The sequence below is a fragment of the Neodiprion lecontei genome, chromosome 6 (assembly GCF_021901455.1).
Source record: "Neodiprion lecontei isolate iyNeoLeco1 chromosome 6, iyNeoLeco1.1, whole genome shotgun sequence".
NCBI lineage: Eukaryota > Metazoa > Arthropoda > Insecta > Hymenoptera > Diprionidae > Neodiprion > Neodiprion lecontei.
The window spans coordinates 11100338-11118106 of NC_060265.1; the positions used below are offsets into that span (position 1 = coordinate 11100338).

The window sequence follows — 17769 nt, forward strand, 5'->3', positions numbered from 1 at the left end:
CAATATAGTTGGTAAGAAAAAAGTGAAAAATAACGTTTATCATTACAGCACTACTATTATCTCACACGAGAATGGGCACATGTGCGAAACGCTAAAGAAACACACAAAACCGAGAACACGGTCACCCACACACACACATCACATCACACGTGCATAGCTTAACTGTGTTATAAGTGTTGACATGTCGCCACAAAAAAATAAAATGAATATTAAAATAAAATAAAAACCATTGTAACTGATAGTATATAGCAAATACTAAATTATTACTATGGAGATGTAATAACCCTAAACTACTGATATGGTAGAGTTGTTTCTGCACAAACATGATGCTTAATAATTATAGTCTCTCAAAAGTACGTAAATTTACGCTAATTATTACTACCTCCATGCATAAAGTGTTATGCATCAATACAATAACGATCACGCGAGTATTGTCGTTAAGTAACCAGCTCGTTTTCAGTTGCAATTAGTCAATCAAATAGTTACGTCTTACAACATCATATCCAAGTTTGCGTCAACAATTACCACGTGAAAAAAACCTGTCCAATCACACATGGCGCAAATTTTTCACGCAAGTAGTTTCAATTTTCACTTTTTGCAGTTCCTCAAAAATCTGGCACGGAATGCTCGACTTGAGCTTGGAACTCATATCTTTTCTCATAGCTGAATTCAACAACTTTAAAATGTTTATTATACTTAAGTGAATTTTTTTTTTTTTTTTTAGTCCTTATAATCCTGCGTTTAAACTGTTAATTTTTATTATACGCTTTGTGTTCTTAGGGTAGGTGTAAAATAAGCATGAATCTCATTTTAAAAAAGGGAATCCCGTATTCTGTTTTAGTTCAAATTTTTTGAATCAGTAAAATATCACTGTGATGAAGCGACGTTAATAAAAAAAATAATATTCAAGAAAGCTCGCTGACGACAAAATAGATACGACGGTAATCAGACGCCATCATTTCAGGCGAAAAGTAAATATAAAACGCAAATTCAATATAATACATCGTTGTGGAGTTGGATAGGAATTTGGCGAACGCATCTACATGTTTCGGGGTTTGAAACTTCGGTTGTGTCCTGCGACGTACAGGCTTAGAATAAATGAAATGAAATATTGAAATATCATTGCGCTAAAGTTTGAAAGCAAGTTAATATCCCATTGGAGACAATACCTAACGTAATATAATTATGTGGAACTTTCTTAGGTGAAATCATCGTTTGCGCTGTGAGTCCCGAGTTGATTTCTGACAGGCAAGTTCGTTAAAAATTACATCGCGATGATGATCGATACAAAATCAATTTTTATCTGTCTATATAGACGTAATGATCGTAATAATGGCGAAGTTTCAATGAAATTTGAAAATTGTCGGATTGTCTGTAAGAAATTTGAAGTAACTTAAGTTTCATTTGAGAAGTTCGATCACACATCACCAGCTTAACGTTGCAAATATATAAAATAAAATGAACGTCAGATTTACAAGAAACTGTGCTAAAAATGATGTGAAAAAACTTCCGACTTTGCCTTCAGAGAATATCAAAGTGTGAGTGAGCAAAAAAACTATGGAACAAAGCAGAACACAAAATGAGATAGTATTGAAAAATTTACTATTTATTTAGCGATAAATAAATGTATAATAATAAATCTTATAACTGCTTGTCGCTTAATGAGATGATATACACATACGTATTAGATTTTTAATGTGGCCCAACAATGAAATTGGTATGGGCATGAATATTAATTTGGATACTTGGACAAGTTCTAATAATGATATCGACAATGTGCTTGCACTTCTATATGTAGTTGGATCGATGAATTATTATATCATACTAATTATTATTATAAACCAGTTCATTTGAAATACTGTAACTATACATGCCTCTTGTGAATAAAATGCCTATTCACTTCTTTTAAATGTGTTCCCTACGTAACTTATGTATTATTTCACAACACTGCAACTTCGATTGGAAAAAGTAATGGATAACAATGTGCACAATCGAACATTCTTGTCATACAGCAGCCTGATCAGGATTGTACTGCTTTATTCAATTACGAATTGAATTACATACGATATATAACCAATGATAAAAAATGTTACATATAAAATATACATTGTTAAGATCTAAGCAAGAAAATATTTATTTTTAATTTATAACAAAAATTATAATTCAGCAAAGGCAGAGCTGGGAGTGCGGGTGCATTTATTTAACATGTTGCAGGATGACAAGTCAGTTTTTTACCTAAATTATTACGTATAAAAATAGGCGAGGAGTTCGGATAGTAAATGCAGATTTGCACCGTACCGCTGCAGGGAAGCGTAATCCAACTCCTTCCGATCGATAGAATTAATTTGTTTGCAAATGGCAAAAACGAGAAAAACTTTCCCCCCTTTTTTGGGGAGGCATAGCAAAAATAAAAAATTGAGGAAAGTGTTTGAGACAGTGCCATTGTAAGTTTGCGGAGGATTCCAAGATCGTAGTAAACGAACGTGTGAAACTTTCTCAAGTCAAGCTGGATCATCACATAACAATACGAATATGTTTTCAAGATATTTTAAAAATCACCGGATTTCATTGACTACAGAAACGGTACAACAAATTGATTTCGGAACAATTAAATGATCGACTTCAAAAATCGCGTCAAAAAAAAACTAATCCCTTACAATTTATTTCGATAAATTTGAGCCGATTTTGAATAATGATGTGATCATTAATTCAGAAGCTATTCCGGCGTATTTTGGCGAGGGATGCCCATTCAACATTACCTGCAATCACTGGGAGCAATCAGCTAATTGTTACGACCGTAAAACGTACAAATGGTGTCATATTTTTTCAGCAGTTGATCCTACGGCGCTCTGGATGTCAGTTTTGAATTCACATGGGTGCAGTTAGTGAAAAAGGACACCCTGAAATTAATTCTGCGATAAAAAGTTTTTGCGCACCAAGACGCTTCGATCAATGATTTCAAAACTGCAACTAGGGAATCAAAAAACGAAGTTTTACCTCTGAAACTGCTAGTAGGAATTTCTTTTAACTGCGATTTCTGGGTTCCTGTGGCTCTAATTAGCTGGAAACAGCTAGTATTAATTTTTATAAAGCCATATTTCTGTAACTTTCAGTCGAGGATTAAATACGTTTGGATAATATCAAAATACATATCTTCATTTCGCAAGAAAATGTTACATAATTGTATATACTTACATAATCTATCTAAATATATCTATTTACGTTAATTCATTTATTAAAAATAACGGAATTCATGTATATAGACTCAAATTTCATGGGCTGTTTAGCGTATATTTCGATGCTTCGGTTGCATGAGATGTTTTATGATGGTGGGCAAATGCCTTAGCTTATCCCTAATGGCAGAAGGCACCTCTGAATTTTGCTGATAATTTTGATTGTACTTTGTCACAGTGCCACTACAACTTTCGTAAGTCAGCCCGCCTCCCATACTTTGTGGGCTCACCTGTAATTTTCGTATACAACGAAATTAAAGAAGATGGTAATTTTTCACACAATAAGTTTGCATCAGGATTCTATAACAGTATCTGTAGATTGAAAACAATTTCAAATTTTTTACCGTTAGCGTCGACCCATCACTATAGTCAACTCTAACATCACCAGAGGACAATTGGGTGGCTACACCAACTCCTGGGATTGATATTTTGGTGTTGGTAATATTGGTCGATACGCAGACGGAATTTGACCTCCGTGAACGAGATGCAACGGTAGAGACAACCGAACAGCTCGCATTAAATGATGGCATCTGAAATAAGGTTCAGGTTATTTAAGCCATAGAATTGAATCGCCAACCTCTGTTACAATAAAATTTACTTTACATACGAATTTCTACACAGCGATTAGCATTATTTTACGCCAAAGACTTTATCAGCTATGCGAAATATATAATTTTAGTATTTTGAAGCCTAAGTTCTCGTTATTGTATTTGGTTGACTATGAAAATTTTTAAGGCTTACTATTGGTGTGCTAGTTGCACTTTGTGATATATTTTCTTTTCCTCTTAAGCAGAGTGCGTCATTTGAGGCGGTAGCTGGCCTCCGTCCGATTATCGCTGGAAAGCACGAATGACCAGTGGCTGTCTCCAGAGATGCCAGTGTGGATTCTAAGAGCAAACAGCGTTGATACGATTGCGAGTAATGTTCGTAAAACTCTTCTAATCTTGGGGGCAAGTCATCCTCCGAATACGTAGGCCCACCAGGCACTTCAATTACTTTTACCGCACCTTCGGTCCGAGTTATCTGTACAAAATTATCTTTTCATCAATTGAAAGTAAAAAATATCGAGCACCAAATATGAATTGGGAGGTATGATTGTGTGCACCTTTGCTCCGTTATAAAAATGTAATTCAAAGTCTGGATGAGGACCATTCTCCATGAATAAACATTTCGCCTTTGGTGTGTAAAGGGTTAATTTTGGCGTCTTGGCTCGGACCAGCCGTACGAATCGAGCTGCGTAGATGTATTTTCGATGGTGACGTTGGGGCAGAGTTTCGTATGAATGAATACTGTCCGCACCACGAGATGGCAATGGCGGAGGTTCATTACCCACGCTCGTTCCATCACTAGCTTTATAAAGGACTATACGTAATCCATCCCCAGATATACGACAAACTTCACTCACCTTCTCCTGGAGTACAGAATGTAGTAAATGATCGCTGTCAAGTATGACAAACATACTAGAATAAATCGTCTTAAATATCCCTGAGGTCTTCGAATAGTAACAAACATCAAGATAGATACTTTTGTTGAATCAAAGCATTGGATAAAAAATAACGTCAATTTAGATTTTTCAAAGTTGAAAGGCATACCTTTCCATTCCGTCGTTTGATAAATTCAATGCACACTTCTCCGTTATCCAATATAGTTAGAACAGCGTTCTTCGTTCTATGCCTAGTTGCCTGCAGCCTTATCGAATTTAATGGTGATAAAGAGAGTTTGTTACTCCCTTCGTCTTCACCCTCAGTTTGTTTTCTCTCTCTATTTTTTCTATGCTGTTTATCAACTTTTTCATTATCTTCTCCCCACTGTATGTCATAATTACTTTGTTGCTCAGACATTGAGAACATCCTGCTGCGTGGAGGCTGAGGTATTCCAGTTAACACTGAATTATTATTTTGAGAGTAATTATTTGGCTTTGCTTTATAAGATGGCTGAATGTCAGTTATGTAATCATAATACGGCTCGCTCCTTGCAGTAGGTGTTGGGGTGGGACACCGTCCTAGACTAGCAGGAAAATTCGGTAGCCTTTCTTCAGACCTGGATCGTAGACGAGGGTGACTGCAGGAAGACATTGTTCGGCCCACTCCGGAATCCCCACCTTCAACTCCGGACAATCCTCGGGGCATACTCCCTTTATCCTTTGATTGTAAGAATCGTTGTAGTATATTGTCTTTGAAACAAAATGGTATAATTTATTTTTGTTAACACAGTGAATGTTACCTTGGTACTATGATTTCTATCACGTAAAGCGAGAAAGGGATGCTGAAGTATATCCCTTAGTCGTATTCTGTCTCTTGGATTTTTTTTCAGGAGACGATTTATCAAGTCCTTAGCATTTTCAGATAAAGTTGTTGGGAACGCATAATCAGCCATTACAACACGTGTCAATGTACTTTTCACAGCATCCGTATCGAAGGGAGGCTTTCCCACCAACAGAGTGTAAAGCATACAGCCCAGGCCCCATACATCTGCCTCCAAGCCATGGGATGATCGAGTGGCAACCTATGATAAGGAAACATTAAATTTTCCATCAATTTACATTACGATGTATAAAGTTGTCTTACTATGAAATTTTTGTAATCCCAACTCCTACACTGGGCTGCTTACCTCTGGAGAAATGTAATTGGGTGTGCCACACATGGTTAGATGCTTTTCATCTGGACGTGTTAATTGCGTCGCTAATCCAAAATCTGCTATTTTCTAAAGTCAAAGTAGAGATAATTAGTCCGTTTCAATTGTGTCAGACTGTACACGAACTAACAGGTTTTGGAAGAACACTTACCACTTGCATATCTCTTGTCAAAAGTAGATTTGACAGGGACATGTCCCTATGAAGTATCTGATGTGAATGTAAATATAAAAGGCCTTGGACAACCTGGTTTAAAATACGACTGGCTGTTGAACAAATAAATTTCTTTTAAATAATACTGGTATCGCAAGATATTTTGATAACAACACTTATATTCAAACTTTAAGGTATCAGTTGGAATAGTAATATTCTGAATACAAACCATGCTCCTCCGGAAGAGCGCGAGAGCTCTGTGATTTGAGAAATCGTTGGAGTTCACCATTGTGACATAACTCAAGTACCAAATAAACATAGTTTGCATCTTCGAAGAAGGTATATAATTCTAAGACAGCTGGATGTTTTAACCTGGAGTGTATCGCCACCTCCTGACGAACTCTTCCTACCATATTTGCAGCCTGCATCAACTTCTTGTCAATCTAAAGTTGTTGGTAAATTGGTTAATCACCAAGAAAAGTTAGAGATTGCAAACTGTTACTTGAGTAGTAGCAGTAAAACAGAGAAATTGAGACGAGTCTCACAGTAAGTATTTACCGCTAACCATTTTTATCGCGACTTCCATTCCACTTCGGAGGCATTTTGCCCTGTAGACGCTGGCAAAGCCTCCTTTTCCTAGTACGTTCAATACTTCATAATCCTGTAGCAATTTAGTTATAAATTAGCAGCTTTCCGGTACCAGATATTTTTAATCAAAGTAAAACGTATTTGAAATCCTAACCTCTATTTGTTCACCAAATCCTCCCGACAGCGGAGGCATACCGTTGTCGCATCAACTAATTTATTTCTGTTCAAAATAATCACACAAATTTTTTTTATTCGGATGTAATAGTACCAATTATGTTTTTATACACTCATCACGCACTTTGAAATTATATTTCATAACTTCTTGTGACACACAACAATCACAGGTGCCCGCCATTTGTATTCATGCTTGTTTATAGCATCGTTGACTGAAGAACATAGAGACAGATACTCATGGGTAAATTTTTGTGACCAGTTTTCAGCGAGCAAGCGGACACAGGGGGGCCTGGAGGCGTAGGAGGGTTCTGCTCTATCGATTCTACCTAACGAGCTCGCACTGACACTCGTAGCAGCCAAAGTAGTGTCGGTATGAAAGCTTAAGATTGAGTCGGTACAAAGCGAGTGCGTAAGAATACTTGTCGACTGCGATTTAGAAATGTCGATCAGTTCGATCATCCCCGTGAGAAAAAGCGTAACCGCGTCCACCACCAACCACCGTCAACCACCACCGACCACCTTTGTCCTCCTCGTCCTCTAGGGCCCTCTGCGCCTCCTTCGCCGCCGCCCCCTTGTCGTCGTCGTCGTCGTCCTCGACCACCTCCGATCACCGCTAGCCACCGCCAAACACCTCCTACCATCTCCGTCCGACTCCTAGCACCCGCTGCCGCCGCTGGCCAACTCCTACCACCGCCGACCACCTCTTGCAATCTCCTGCCATTTCCGAACACCTCCTACCTCCCCCTGCCTCCTCCGACCGTCGCCGATCGCCTTCTACCGCCCCCTACCACCTCCTGCCATTTTCGAACACCTCCAACCACCTCCGACCACCGCCGACCTCCTTCGTCCTCTTCATCCACCTCCTCCACACCCCGTCGTCGTCCACGTTGTCCTCGTCCTCCTCGACCTACTCCGATCACCGCCAACCACCTCCAAACACCTCCTACATTGACTGAAGCATATAAAGACAGTTGCCCTGATGAGCTTTGGTGTGACAACCGAAAATCGTCGTGCGCTTTCGCTCCCTGAGATGTTCCAACTGTAGAGTTGAGAACTTATTGCAGAACATCAGAGGGTTACCGATTTCGACATGATGCTGGCTGCATTCACCTTCGGAGTCACACAGTCTTCGCAATGGTAAGCCCAAGCCAGTACTTAGCCTGTGTGTACTTATCGAGTTGAAGCGTTACCGACTTGTTAGCGATACAAGAAATGATTAATGAGAATCAATTTCTTCCAACATTCGTAGCAAAACATTGATTGATTTAAAGTATCGGTACCCGAGAGAAGAATGAATACATAGATTATAAATAATGATAGATCAGATGTAATAATGATGCAAAGACCAAAAAGTATACATGTATATGCGGTCCATATACGATATCGATATACGATCCATTTAGGATTAATACGTGATGCACACTATAAGTTTTATAATTTTCCAGGAGACAAACTAGATTATGTACAATAATACGGCTGTAACATGAAAAGAGAAGGATTATTCAGTTCGAAATGGGATTCTATTCGACACACACTCGATGTATTCCATAACATGATTATTCATAATTATTCCAACAACTTTTCATTCGCTCTCTCGATCTTGAATTTTCGTAGGCAGAAAATCGAAACGCTGTTTTAGTTAGTCACAAGTGAAGTATCTACGTTGGGTAGAGAAGCAGAATTGTATTTCGAAAAGTGTTTGGATGGAAAAAAATTCAGAGTAACTGTAATACATCACGGATGCGCTAATTTTGATCGAGATAAAATGGATACTCCGTATATGAGAAAGTATTTAACGCAGTGTAGTGATTTAAAGAGCTAAAAAGGCGATAGGGAGAGAAAGTACGAAGCTTCCTGAAACTTCAAGTGTATTTTAACACACTTTTGTAAGGTACGAGCAAAATTATTTTAAATCCAACTGTGGCAGACCGACAGCGTTATTAGCTGACCCGTTAACTGAAGATTATATCTTTAGTCAACGGCTGCCTATCGAAGGGCCTGGCCGTTTGAGTCTAGAATCGGCAGGAAGGATGAAGTGCGTATTTCTTGTATGCAATGTGAGAACTAGAATCATTACACATCATATCATATCACCATACATCATCATACATAGTATTAAAGTTCGAAACCAAAGTTTAGATGCTCGGATGTTCAGAAAGTGACGTCACCAAAATCCGTCAGTGACGTCGACCGCCAAAATTCCTCAGTCTGGAAACAACCGCGCAGTAGAGCGGACGGATGAGAGTCGCGCTCCGCAAATTTCGAGTACCGGGTTCTCAACCTCCCGGATCCTGCGCTTCGGATCCGCTACGTGGTGAAACTCGAGTTCCAGGACAAGTGCTCCGTAGTTTCTGCGCTCCGGGTCCACTACCTAGTGAAACTGGACTTCCAGAACAGGCACTCCGTGGTTTCTGCTCTCAAGGTACGCTACCTGGTGATACTCGCATTCCAGGACAAGCGCTCCGTGGTTTCTGCACTTTATATCTGCTACCTGATGAAACTTAAATTCCAGGACAAGCGCTCCATGGTTTCTGAGCTCAAGGTCGCTGGTGAAACTTGACTTCCAGGACAAGCGCACCGTGGTTCCTGCGCTCAAGGTCGCTACCTGGGAATACTCGACTTCCAGGACAAGCGCTCTCTAGTTTCTGCGCTCCAGGTCCACTACCAGTGGGAACTTGACTTCCGGGACAAGCGCTCCGGGGTTCCTGTTTCATGTTTACGGTAAATTATTTCAATTCATTTTTCGCGCAAGCACATATTCAGTAGCTATAAATGCGCTAATAAAATTAATCATATTAATTAACAATTGATTAATTGTATCAATCCTCACACAATATTTTTGGAGTGTTCTTATATTGAAACTATTGATTACTGTTGCAGGTATAACCCAAGGTAGTTATCGGTAGGTGTTGGAGGTGGTTGGCGGTGGTTGGAGGTGGTCAGAGGTGGACGAAGAAGACGAGGAGAACTAGGTGGACGAGGAGGACGAGGATTAGTGCTCGGTGAGTAAAACATTTTTATAATATTTGATGGCAATTGTAATTATATTTCATCTGAAATATTACAAACTTGTCACGTTTACAATAAATTATTTCAATTCATTTTCCGCGCAAGCACATGTTCAGTAGCTTGAAATGCGCTAATAAAATTGATTATATTATCAATTGATTAATTGATTATATTAATCCTTGAACAATATTTTTGATGTGTTCTTATACTGAAAATATTTCTTACTATTGCAGGTATACCCGTGGTGGTTATCGGTGGTTGTTGGAGGTGATTGGCGGTGATTGCAGGTGTTCGGAGTTGGACGAGGAGGAGGACGAGGAAGACGAGGAGAACAAGGTGGACGAGGAGGACGAGGATTAGTGCTCGGTGAGTAAAACATTTTTATAATATTTGATGGCAATTGTAATTATATTTCATCTGAAATATTACAAACTTGTCACGTTTACAATAAATTATTTCAATTCATTTTCCGCGCAAGCACATGTTCAGTAGCTTGAAATGCGCTAATAAAATTGATTATATTAATCCTTGAACAATATTTTTGATGTGTTCTTATACTGAAAATATTTCTTACTATTGCAGGTATACCCGTGGTGGTTATCGGTGGTTGTTGGAGGTGATTGGCGGTGATTGCAGGTGTTCGGAGTTGGACGAGGAGGAGGACGAGGAAGACGAGGAGAACAAGGTGGACGAGGAGGACGAGGATTAGTGCTCGGTGAGTAAAACATTTTTATAATATTTGATGGCAATTGTAATTATATTTCATCTGAAATATTACAAACTTGTCACGTTTACAATAAATTATTTCAATTCATTTTCCGCGCAAGCACATGTTCAGTAGCTTGAAATGCGCTAATAAAATTGATTATATTATCAATTAATTAATTGATTATATTAATCCTTGAACAATATTTTTGATGTGTTCTTATACTAAAAATATTCATTACTATTCAAGGTATAACCCGAGGTAGTTCGCGGTGGTTCCGGGTGATCGAGGTGAGCGAGGAAGAGGACGAGGATGACCAGGACTTGTACACTGTGAGTATATCATTTTTATCATATTCATTAGAGTAGGAGTAGTAGGAGTAGAAGTAGAAGTGGTAGAAGTCGGAGTAGGAATAGGAGTAGTCGTAGTAGTAGGAGTTGGAGTAGAGTAGGAGTAGAAGTAGATGTATGCGGGGAGGGGCGGGGAGGGAATATTATCATATCAAGTTATCAGTAATAAGCAATTGCGGGTAAAATATTAGCTTACTTTTGTAAGTATTTATGAATATAGCATCCATGAATATTCATTGTTGGTATATAAGGTCTGGCAACGTACCTACTTTCTGTAAGAGATGTTGAAGATTTTCAACATAATTATGTTTCAGTTCTGTGCCCCACCTAGTGATCCACCAGTACATATCCTCCGACGTGACATCGCTGTACTACGTATAAAGAAGAAAAGATTTATTAAGATGCAAATTGCTCCTCTCTTCTTGCCATTGTGCTTTCAGCCATTGTTGTGCTGTGTGTTTAAAATTTAGGACAGTATATAATATAGAATAACAGGTACAGCTACGAATATAGCACTACAATAAATCTTATAGAAATAAGCTCACATTGAGATTTCTCTGTATTTATAACTCGACGCGAGAAGGCAAAAATCAATGTAATGCCATCTGTAAGGTAATTGGACTCGTATTTGCACTACGAGAACTCGTTGGGCATTTTGCGGTGAAATTTGAAGAATTGTTGTACAAGAAATTAAATAACTATAAAAATGGATAAAAAATATTATCTCTAATAGTGAATGTAGCTAATACAGCTTTAACCGTATATTGATTATGTTAATGATCTATTGTGACACGATCGGAATTAGATAAGCTCTCTAAATACTCTTTTCTAGACTATTAATTTATATCATGTATATGTAAATGTATATTTATACAATCACTGCACTAGGATTACCCTTGCCATGTTTTATGGTGCGCTTGTGTAATTTGTATATTATTAACCTTACGTTTTACTCTATTTGCGACAAGTTGTGAGTGTTTCTAATTTCTTGGCAATTATTTATGTACATGTATGTGTATATATGTATATATATACTTATGCACGTGTATATGCATATATGCACATATTTAAAACTGGACTTTTACAATAAACACAGAGGTTTTAGTATATTCACATACGGATTTCTGTGTATAGGTATACTTGAACTAAAATATCCTTATCTCTAATACGGAGTTCTTCGTAATTCGCATTTGTTCTCGTAACCCAATGTCCTACATACAACGGCAAAAATCGAGATCCAACTTAACTGAGTCTCAAAGCCCTGTTGATATAAAAACAGCTATTTGATAGAAATTATAGTTTATAGTTTACACAGCCCATTGCATGATATTTCATTATAAATACATATGTTTCAATGTATTTAGGAATAATTTATCAAATATACAAAGGTCATGTGCAAATAATAAATGAATTCGACCGCAGTTTGATGTATTCGTTAGAGCTTTAACAATAAATTTAAGCTTTGTTACTTCTTTTATTTTATTATGGATAATCAAAAACATTTCCGACTATTCGTGCTGTGGAAGCATGGGGATTAAGCCAAATGTAGCGAAAGATTAGAAACAGTGTATGTAGAGTACGGGTATTTTTCTAACAATGCAAACACGTGCCGCTAGCTTAGTTTTGACATATCAAGAATACCACGCCTTGCGAATTAGCTTTCCGGACAGAGATGAATGATGAATTTTAAGGACTGCATTATCGTTGTTGAATACTCTATGCCTCATGGGAAAAGAAAATCTGTAACGATAAAATTGATGCACCGGATCATCGTCGACTTTAACTTTTGAAATGTCCTACCATTTTCGAACACCTCCTACCTCCCCCTGCCACCTCCGACCATCAATGGCCACATTCGACCACCCCCTATCACCTTCTGCCAGCGCCGACCACCTCCTACCATTTCCGAACACCTCCAACCATCCTATTTACCTATATTACTAGATTAGCTATGATACGAAAACAGAAGAATTATTCATTTCGAAATGGGATTCTATTCGACACGCGCTCGATGTATTCCATAACATTAGTATTCATAATTATTCCAATAACTTTTCATTTGCTCTCTCGATCTTGAATTTTCATAGGCATAGAATCGAAACGCTGTTTTAGCTGGTCGCAAGTGAAGTATCTGCGTTGGGTGGAGGAGCAGAATTGTTTTTCGAAAAGTATTCGGATGGAATAAAATTCAGAGTAACTGCAATACATAACGGATGCGCTAATTTTGAACGAGATGAAATGGATGCTTCGTGTATGAGACGGTATTTAACGCTGCGTAGTGATTTAAAGACCTAAAAAGGTGATGGGGAGAGAAAGAACGAAGCTTCTTAACACTTCGAGTGTATTTTAACACACATTTGAAAGATACGAGCGAAATTTTTCATCATCCAACTGTCGCAGAACGGCAGCGTTATCAGCCGACCCGTTCACTGAAAAATATATCTTCAGTCAACGGCTGACCATCGAAGGGCCTGGCCGCTTGGGTCTGGAATCGGCAGGAGAGATAAAGTGCGTATTTCTTGTATGAAATGTGAAAACTAAAATCATTATACATCATATCATATCATCATACATCATACATCATACATCATACATCATACATCGTACATCATACATCATCATACATAGTATTAAAGGTCGAAACTAAAGTTTGGATGTCGGATGTTCAGAAAGTGACGTTACCGATCTCAAATCAGCTAGCCGAATTCCTCAGTCTCGAAACAACCGCGCAGTAGAGCGGACGGATGAGAGTCGCGCTCCGCAAATTTCGAGTACCGGGTTCTCAACCTCCCGGATCCCGCGTTTCGGGTCCGCTACGTGTTTCGAGTACCGGGTTCTCAACCTCCCGGATCCCGCGCTTCGGGTCCGCTACGCGGTGAAACTCGACTTCCAGGATAAGCGCTCCGTGGTTCCTGGTTCATGTCTACAATAAATTATTTCAATTCGTTTTTCGCGCAACCCCAAATTCGGTAGCTGTCAGTCCGCTAATAAAATTTCTCGACTTCCAGGATAAGCGCTCCGTGGTTCCTGGTTCATGTTTACAATAAATTATTTCAATTCGTTTTTCGCGCACGCCCAAATTCAGTAGCTGTCGGTGCGCTAATGAAATTTCTCGACTTCCAGGATAAGCGCTCCGTGGTTCCTGGTTCATGTTTACAATAAATTATTTCAATTCGTTTTTCGCGCAACCCCAAATTCGGTAGCTGTCAGTCCGCTAATAAAATTTCTCGACTTCCAGGATAAGCGCTCCGTGGTTCCTGGTTCATGTTTACAATAAATTATTTCAATTCCTTTTTCGCGCACGCCCAAATTCAGTAGCTGTCGGTGCGCTAATGAAATTTCTACAACTTTACAATCTTCTCATAATCTTTTTGGTAAAATATGTCGATAAAAAAATTATATCAAACCTTACACATTATTTTTGATTTGTTCTCACGCTGAAAATACTTATTAGTATTCGAGGCATCGAGGTATAACTCGAGGTGCTTGGCGGTTTTCGTTGGAGGTAGTTAGGGGTGGTTGCGGGTAATTTCGGTGATTCAGGAGGAGAGGGACGAGGATTTGTGCTCGGTGAGTAAAACACTTTTATAATATTTCACGGCAATTGTAATTATATTTTATCTGAAATATTTCAAACTTCTCATGTTTACATTGAATTATTTCAATTCATTTTTCGCGCAAGCACAAATTCAGTAGCTATGAATAATCTTATACAATTTATTATATTATTAATTAATTATTTAATCACTTACTCAATTATATTAATCCTTACACAATATTTTCGATGTGTTCTTATACTGAAAATATTTATTACTATTCAAGGTATAACCTGAGGTGGTTGAAGGTGGTCGGAGGTGGACGAGGAAGAGGACGAGGAGGACGAGGATTTGTGCTGGGTGAGTAAAACACTTTTATAATATTTGAAGGCAATTGTAATTATATTTCATCTGAAATATTACAAACTTGTCACGTTTACATTAAATTATTTCAATTCATTTTTCGCGCAAGCACAAATTTAGTAGCTATGAATAAGCTTATACAATTTATTATATTACTAATTAATTAATTAATATTCTTATAATATTTGATGGCAATTGTAATTATATTTCATCTGAAATATTACAAACTTGTCACGTTTACAATAAATTATTTCAATTCATTTTTCCTGCAAGCACATATTCAGTAGCTATGAATAATCTTGTACAATTTATTATATTATTAATTAAGTGATTAATTACATTAATCCTTACACAATATTCTTGATGTCTTCCTATACTAAAAATATTCATTACTATTCCAGGTATTACCCGAGGTGGTCGGAGGTGGACGAGGACGAGGAAGAGCTGGACGAGGAGGAGGACCAGGAGAACGAGGAGGAGGACGAGGTGGACGAGGAGGAGGCGGGGTGGGTCGTGGGAGAGGACCTCTCCTCTCCTCAGAGGAGGGAAGGGGGAGGGGGGGGGGGGGGGGGGGGGGGGGGGGCAGGGAAGGGGGAGTGGCGGGCGGGGAGGGGGAAGGGAAGGGAAGGGCCGGGAAGAGGCGGGGAGGGGGAAGGGAAGGGAAGGGAAGGGCTGGGAAGGGGCGGGGCGGGGAGGGGGCGGGAGGGAGAGGGGCGAGGGAGGGCGGGAGGGAGGGAGGGTGGGAGGGTGGGAGGGCGGGCGGGCGTGGGAGGGTGGGGGTGTACTGCTCTATTAACTCTAACGGGCTCACATTGACATCCGTCCTCCACTCTCTCCCTCCCTCCCGCCCTCCCTCCCTCCCTCCCGCCCTCCCTCCCTCCCGGCCTCCCACCCGCCCACCCTCCCCTCCCCGCCCCACCCCTTCCCTTCCCTCCCCTTTCCGCCCCGCCCCTTCCCTTCCCTTCCCTTCCCTTCCCCCTCCCCGCCCACCACTCCCCCTTCCCTGCCCCGCCCCCTCCCCTCCTCTGAGGAGAGGAGAGGTCCTCTCCCACGACCCATCCCGCCTCCTCCTCGTCCTCCTCGTCCACCTGGTCCTCCTCCTCGTCCAGCTCGTCCTCCTCCTCGTCCACCTCCGACCACCTCGGGTAATACCTGGAATAGTAATGAATATTTTTAGTATAGGAACACATCAAGAATATTTTGTAAGGATTAATGTAATCAATCAATTAATTAATAATGTAATAAATTGTACAAGATTATTCATAGCTACTGAATATGTGCTTGCACGAAAAATGAATTGAAATAATTTATTGTAAACGTGACAAGTTTGTAATATTTCAGATAAAATATAATTACAATTGCCATTAAATATTATAAGAATATTAAATAATTAATTAATAATATAATAAATTGTACAAGATTATTCATAGCTACTGAATATGTGCTTGCAGGAAAAATGAATTGAAATAATTTATTGTAAACGTGACAAGTTTGTAATATTTCAGATGAAATATAATTACAATTGCCATCAAATATTATAAGAATATTAATTAATTAATTAGTAATATAATAAATTGTATAAGCTTATTCATAGCTACTAAATTTGTGCTTGCGCGAAAAATGAATTGAAATAATTTAATGTAAACGTGACAAGTTTGTAATATTTCAGATGAAATATAATTACAATTGCCTTCAAATATTATAAAAGTGTTTTACTCACCCAGCACAAATCCTCGTCCTCCTCGTCCTCTTCCTCGTCCACCTCCGACCACCTTCAACCACCTCAGGTTATACCTTGAATAGTAATAAATATTTTCAGTATAAGAACACATCGAAAATATTGTGTAAGGATTAATATAATTGAGTAAGTGATTAAATAATTAATTAATAATATAATAAATTGTATAAGATTATTCATAGCTACTGAATTTGTGCTTGCGCGAAAAATGAATTGAAATAATTCAATGTAAACATGAGAAGTTTGAAATATTTCAGATAAAATATAATTACAATTGCCGTGAAATATTATAAAAGTGTTTTACTCACCGAGCACAAATCCTCGTCCCTCTCCTCCTGAATCACCGAAATTACCCGCAACCACCCCTAACTACCTCCAACGAAAACCGCCAAGCACCTCGAGTTATACCTCGATGCCTCGAATACTAATAAGTATTTTCAGCGTGAGAACAAATCAAAAATAATGTGTAAGGTTTGATATAATTTTTTTATCGACATATTTTACCAAAAAGATTATGAGAAGATTGTAAAGTTGTAGAAATTTCATTAGCGCACCGACAGCTACTGAATTTGGGCGTGCGCGAAAAACGAATTGAAATAATTTATTGTAAACATGAACCAGGAACCACGGAGCGCTTATCCTGGAAGTCGAGAAATTTTATTAGCGGACTGACAGCTACCGAATTTGGGGTTGCGCGGAAAACGAATTGAAATAATTTATTGTAAACATGAACCAGGAACCACGGAGCGCTTATCCTGGAAGTCGAGAAATTTTATTAGCGGACTGACAGCTACCGAATTTGGGGTTGCGCGAAAAACGAATTGAAATAATTTATTGTAAACATGAACCAGGAACCACGGAGCGCTTATCCTGGAAGTCGAGAAATTTCATTAGCGCACCGACAGCTACTGAATTTGGGCGTGCGCGAAAAACGAATTGAAATAATTTATTGTAAACATGAACCAGGAACCACGGAGCGCTTATCCTGGAAGTCGAGAAATTTTATTAGCGGACTGACAGCTACCGAATTTGGGGTTGCGCGAAAAACGAATTGAAATAATTTATTGTAGACATGAACCAGGAACCACGGAGCGCTTATCCTGGAAGTCGAGTTTCACCGCGTAGCGGACCCGAAGCGCGGGATCCGGGAGGTTGAGAACCCGGTACTCGAAACACGTAGCGGACCCGAAACGCGGGATCCGGGAGGTTGAGAACCCGGTACTCGAAATTTGCGGAGCGCGACTCTCATCCGTCCGCTCTACTGCGCGGTTGTTTCGAGACTGAGGA

At 39.2% G+C, this 17769-nt stretch overlaps 1 protein-coding gene and 1 long non-coding RNA gene across 4 annotated transcripts; one reads left to right on the plus strand and one right to left on the minus strand.

Annotated features, from left to right (window-relative positions):
* Nucleotides 1-856: 856 nt before the first annotated feature.
* LOC107225359 (serine/threonine-protein kinase PLK4) lies at nt 857-7395 on the minus strand. Of its 3 annotated transcripts, none has more exons than XM_046744151.1 (12): nt 7300-7395; nt 6761-6826; nt 6584-6679; nt 6248-6461; nt 6019-6131; nt 5844-5936; nt 5457-5738; nt 4826-5374; nt 4339-4644; nt 3975-4256; nt 3578-3763; nt 857-3463 (listed from the first exon to the last, which is right to left on the minus strand). In XM_046744151.1, exons 2-12 carry the CDS (start codon nt 6797-6799, stop codon nt 3284-3286), a joined length of 2340 nt encoding a protein of 779 aa, XP_046600107.1. In that variant the 5' UTR covers nt 6800-6826; nt 7300-7395; the 3' UTR covers nt 857-3283. The 3 variants fall into 3 exon arrangements, with proteins under 3 accessions (XP_046600107.1, XP_046600106.1, XP_046600108.1); XM_046744150.1 differs by lacking the exon at nt 7300-7395 and adding an exon at nt 6905-7138; XM_046744152.1 differs by lacking the exon at nt 7300-7395 and having other exon boundaries at nt 6577-6679; nt 6761-6777.
* LOC124295187 lies at nt 7293-11190 on the plus strand. Its single transcript, XR_006905082.1, has 9 exons — nt 7293-7917; nt 8936-9202; nt 9293-9377; nt 9437-9501; nt 9661-9782; nt 10023-10155; nt 10372-10504; nt 10745-10827; nt 11160-11190. It is a non-coding gene; the product is annotated as an uncharacterized LOC124295187 (long non-coding RNA).
* Nucleotides 11191-17769: the final 6579 nt, after the last annotated feature.